At 41.5% G+C, this 4,903-nt stretch overlaps 1 protein-coding gene across 1 annotated transcript; it reads left to right on the top strand.

Annotated features, from left to right (window-relative positions):
- The first annotated feature begins 321 nt into the window (after positions 1–321).
- LOC135554734 (metalloproteinase inhibitor 2-like) lies at positions 322–4,478 on the top strand. Its single transcript, XM_064987169.1, has 5 exons — positions 322–605; positions 1,271–1,341; positions 1,926–2,022; positions 3,849–3,970; positions 4,149–4,478. The coding sequence occupies exons 1-5, from the start codon at positions 476–478 to the stop codon at positions 4,302–4,304; spliced, it is 576 nt and encodes a 191-aa protein (XP_064843241.1). The 5' UTR covers positions 322–475; the 3' UTR covers positions 4,305–4,478.
- Positions 4,479–4,903: the final 425 nt, after the last annotated feature.

Raw genomic sequence — 4,903 nt, forward strand, 5'->3', positions numbered from 1 at the left:
AATCCCGGACTCAGCTGGGCCAATTGTGCGCCGCCCTATGGGACTCCCAATCACAGAGTCTGTAGTGACGCCTCGAGCCCTGATAATGCAGTGCCTAAGATCGCTCCGGAGCGCCAAAAAAACAAAACCCGAGCTTTCAGTTGAATTCCCAATTTATGGCATTTATGGCAGCCGGGCATGTTGAGCCTGGTCTGTGGTTGTCCCGTTAGGCGGAGGATTTTTTTTAAATGGAATGGTTACAGTTCTGGATTAATAGAATGCTCAGCCTACCACAGGCTGGGTTCTGGCTGGAGGAGGAGCTCACAGCCTGCGATAAATAGCGGATGATGACGTTGAGGGGAAAATATTTCGAAGAGGTATCCATCGGTCTGGGAACAGTCTCGCAGGAAATAAGAGTCCAGTGTACTTTACGCCTCACGCTTTCATTCGTCAAATCCTTTTGTGATATTTTGGCGACCCCGTAATTCGATTCCAAATGACTCGGTATGTAAGCAGTTGTTTCATTACTCTGCTCGTTCTGTTCCTTTGGCGGGTCGAAGACATCGCAGACGCTTGCAGATGCTTCCCTCAGCATCCTCAACAGGCTTTTTGCAATGCAGAAGTTGGTAAGGTAATTTGGCATCATTTTACTTTTCAGATGAGAGCTATCAATACGCAAAATGAACATTTTATGGATTGTCTGTGGTCGTAGTATAAATGATTTGGACATGATCATTAAGCCTATCTACATCTTCTCACACAGTTATTTACATAGTTAAGTAGGTGACAGTAAGATGGTTTACAGCCAGGACTCTCCAACCCTGTTCCCGGAGAGCTGCCTTCCTGTAGGTTTTCAAGCCAACCCCTAGTTGTAATGAACCTTGTTCTGTTTATCAACCAGTTAATTATTAGAATTAGGTGTGCTTTCTTAGGGTTGAAGGAAACCTACAGGACTGCAGCTCTCCAGGAACAGGATAGAGCCCTGCTACACTATATATTTTGCTTAAGGTATGAAGTGTGCCTACAAATGAATTATTTGAGATGTATGTGTTTACATAACATTAAGGATACCTGCTCTTTCCATGACATGGACTGGCCAGCTGTAAACTATGATCCCTTATTGACATCACCTGTTAAATCCTCTTCTATCAGTGTTGATTAAGGAGAGGCAGGTTAAAGAAGCATTCTACACTGTTCTCTCTCCATATCACCCTTAAACCATCAGTGTGACTGACTAGTATACCGGAATAGATTTCAATAACGTTAGTTAAACCTTGTCTCCCTCTTCTAGTGATCAGGGCGAAGGTGATTGGAAAGGAAGCGGTGTCGAACACCATCAAGTATGACATCCAACAGATCAAGGTATGATTCTCATTTGAAGTGGTTCTATAAAAAAGTCTGTCTCTAAATAGTTCTGTAATGATTCAGTCGCTCTTCCTACTGGTCCTAGACTATGGTGACATCCCCTATGAACTCAGCTGCTACTTCGTTAAAGATATCACTACATTCTCTACTAGAGTTGGTTGGCCCTTTTACTAAGACTTCCACTGCCTTACATCATTATTAAGACATAAGTTAGCCATGCCTGAAACTGTGGTAACTGGAAGTTCCTTATGGAGCTAGGTAAACCAGCTTTTGTGTGTTTTTTTGCACCTGATTTGTGGAGCCTTGATAAAATATTTTACATTTTGGTAGAAAATGCATACAAAAAAAGCAGAAAGCTGGCTCATTTCGGAGTTTATTATTTTGAGTTCTTTGTTTTATTTTATAATTCAGGGCTCATCTGTAAAATAGATCTGGGTTAAATAATGTTTGCTTGCACATTACAGAACTGTTGACATTAAAGGGTAAAGACTAACAGTGCCTGTGTGCTGCAGTCAGTGAGGTTCCAAACTATATATGTAGCTGGTTGACAGATCTTCCTTTCTCTCCTTGTGATTGGCTAGATGTTCAAAGGTTGTGACCAGGTTATCCACGCCATCTTCACTTACACCACTTCGTGCAGCGTGACTCTAGAGATCAACAAGGAGTATCTCTTCACAGGTGCGGTTCTCACTACGTTACCCAAGTTCAATTGCCAGCACTGGTTAACCTTATCATTCCTGAGACCCCAGCAGAGATCAGCTCTTCATTTATCTGCATGTCCAGCCCTGACTTTTGGCCTTAGTGTTTTACCATTTTTCTTTCCAGGACAACCAGGGCTACAAGTAAACCACAAAACAAGTGGACAAACGGTTACCTGCGTTTTATTAATAAATGTTAACATGAGGCAAATACTAGCTAAAAATGAATTTATATGAATGCTGTAAGTACAGAAATTGTTTGCTCGGTGAGAAACTAATATCCAGTTAATCAGTGACTACTGTTAGTTTGTAAAAGGCTATGTAAGCGTATTACAATACCAAAGACATGTCCTTGGATTTCCTATCTTCTCTGGAGAGGAACCTTGTTACCTTCAAATGACTCTAGCTTGTGAGTGTCATAGACTAAAACATGTTACATGTTCGTGAGTCTCGGCTTTTCATAAATTACTTAACAAAAATCTAATCCAACAATTCCAAAGATTGTACTTTGTTACAGTTTGTATAGTAAGGAAATCGGTTAATAGAAATATATTAATAAGGCCTTTATCTAGGGATTTCACATGACTGGGAATAAAGATATGCATCTGTTGGTCGCAGATAATGTACCTTTACAAAAATGTAGGGCCGTCTGTATCTGGTGTTCCAACCATTTTCCCCGTGCAGCGCAACACATCTCCTTCGCTTAGTAGTTTAGACTGTTGAATGTTGTCTCGTTCCTCTTCAATGGCTGTGAAGTTGCTGGATATTGGCAGGAACTGGAACATGTTGATCCAGAGCATCCCAAACATGCTCAATAGTGTCTTGAGTATACAGGGTATGGGAGAACTGGACATTATCAGCTTCCAGGAATTGTGTGAAGATCATTGTGCCATGGGGCTGTGCATTATCACGCTGTAACATGAGGTGATGGAGGTGGGTGAAAAGTATCGCTGTGCATTGAAATTGCCATTGATAAAATGCAGTTGTCATTGTCCGTAGCATATGTCTGCCCATAGCATAACCTCACCGCCTCCATGGGGCACTCTGACCACAATGTTTACATCAGCAAATCACTTGCACACAATGCCATACACGTGGTCTGCCGTTGATCGGTTTGGAGGTACTGCTAAATTCTCTAAAATGGGGGTGGCTTATGGTAGAGAAATCAGCATTCAATTCTCTGAACTGCTCTGGTGGACATTCCTGCAGTCAGTATGCCAATTGCACGCTCCCTCTACTTAAGACATCTGTGGCGTTGTGACAGAACTGTGCATGTTATTGTCCCCAGCACAAGGTGCACCTGGATAATGATTATTCTGTTTAATCAGTTTCTTGATATATGCCACACCTGTCAAGTGGATGGATTATCTTGGTAAAGGAAAAGTGCTCACTAACATGGATGTAAACAAATTTGTTCACAATTTGAGGTAAATAAGCTTTTTGTGTGTTTGGATAATATCTGCCATCTTTTATTGTGGCTCATGAAACATGGGACCAACACATTACATGTTGCATTTTTATATTTCAGTGTAAATGCATGAGACGGACACAACAATGTGACAAGTTCAAGGCGCTTAGACTTTCTATAGGCACTGTAAATGTATACAACTAATGCATTAGTTAATACGTGTGTGTACACTTATGATGATAAATCTGTTCTGGGCTGCATCAGTATCTTCATGCTCCAGGGTGATGTATCCTAACCATTAGTGGAGAAAATGCATGCTGATCTTGGCTCAGTTTAGCAACTGTACCCTACACCATGTTTTCCCCACAGTACATTGACTCACTATCTCTTGTCTGTAGGCAAGCTGAAGACTGGAAGGATGTCTGTAACACTGTGTGGCTATAATCTGCCCTGGGAGGACTTGAGTGCTGCACAAAAGAACAGCTTGACTCACCGCTACCAAAGCGGCTGTGATTGCAAGGTGTGTGTGTGTGTGTGTTGGGAATTATAGTAATTACTGTACACCAGTTTTGTTAAATAGTTACATGGCACATTTTCTTAAAGGGAGTATACTATTCTGGTCACATTTGCAAATGCTTGAGTATAGGGGTAATGGACAGTCAGTGATCTTGGTCTTATCTCTCTACTCTGATCCACAGATCATCCGCTGCACTTCCCTCCCCTGTCCAATCAGCACCTCGGATACATGCCTGTGGACAGACTTGGGAACCGACAATGGCCAAAACCTTGCCTGTATCAAGAGGCAAGATGGGTCCTGTGCCTGGTACAAGGGGATAGCACTACCCACGAAGTAGTTCCTCGATTGGATATTGGAGACTCCTAAACTCAGGCCATCCACTCACTGCTCAGTGACTAAAGATGCCTGCAATTAATACATGAGGAAACACAGCTACAAATGCAAGTTGTTGTTATTTTAAATTGTTTACTGGTCACTTCTACAAGTGCAATTTAAAATAAACATATATATATATATAATCACTCAAGGTAATAATTTCTCATGTCATTCATTCATTTGTCGCTTGTTTTTAAACTGGAACCAAAGGTGTTATTGAAACCCCAAATCGTTTTCGATATGCTTGTCTGTAAATGGAACAGTGTTCCTGAAATACCATAAAGCCTGGGACGCGTTCAACAGGGTTGTAATGTATAAAGGTCAGATGGTATGTTCTATACATACATGTCTATCTAGGTCTACTGTGTTTCTCTGTACAGTACTTACCCTCCTCTAAAAGCCCTCATGAACCATGTCTATCTAGGTCTACTGTGTTTCTCTGTATAGTACTTACCCTCCTCTAAAAGCCCTCATGAACCATGTCTATTATTTCTCCACTAGATGGGGTCATTCCTTCAATCATATTCAGTTGTAAATACTCCTTGTGGAGGCTGAATTGGG

This window comes from Oncorhynchus masou, chromosome 14 (genome assembly GCF_036934945.1).
Source record: "Oncorhynchus masou masou isolate Uvic2021 chromosome 14, UVic_Omas_1.1, whole genome shotgun sequence".
In the NCBI taxonomy this organism is placed as follows: Eukaryota; Metazoa; Chordata; class Actinopteri; order Salmoniformes; family Salmonidae; genus Oncorhynchus; species Oncorhynchus masou.

What these genes read in the sequence shown, in the direction of transcription:
- LOC135554734 (XM_064987169.1), top strand. Translation starts at nt 476, where the DNA reads ATGACTCGGTATGTAAGCAGTTGTTTCATTACTCTGCTCGTTCTGTTC. An exon ending in ATGACATCCAACAGATCAAG is followed by an intron (nt 1,342 to 1,925) that starts GTATGATTCTCA and finishes GTGATTGGCTAG; the next exon opens with ATGTTCAAAGGTTGTGACCA. An exon ending in CAAGGAGTATCTCTTCACAG is followed by an intron (nt 2,023 to 3,848) that starts GTGCGGTTCTCA and finishes TCTTGTCTGTAG; the next exon opens with GCAAGCTGAAGACTGGAAGG.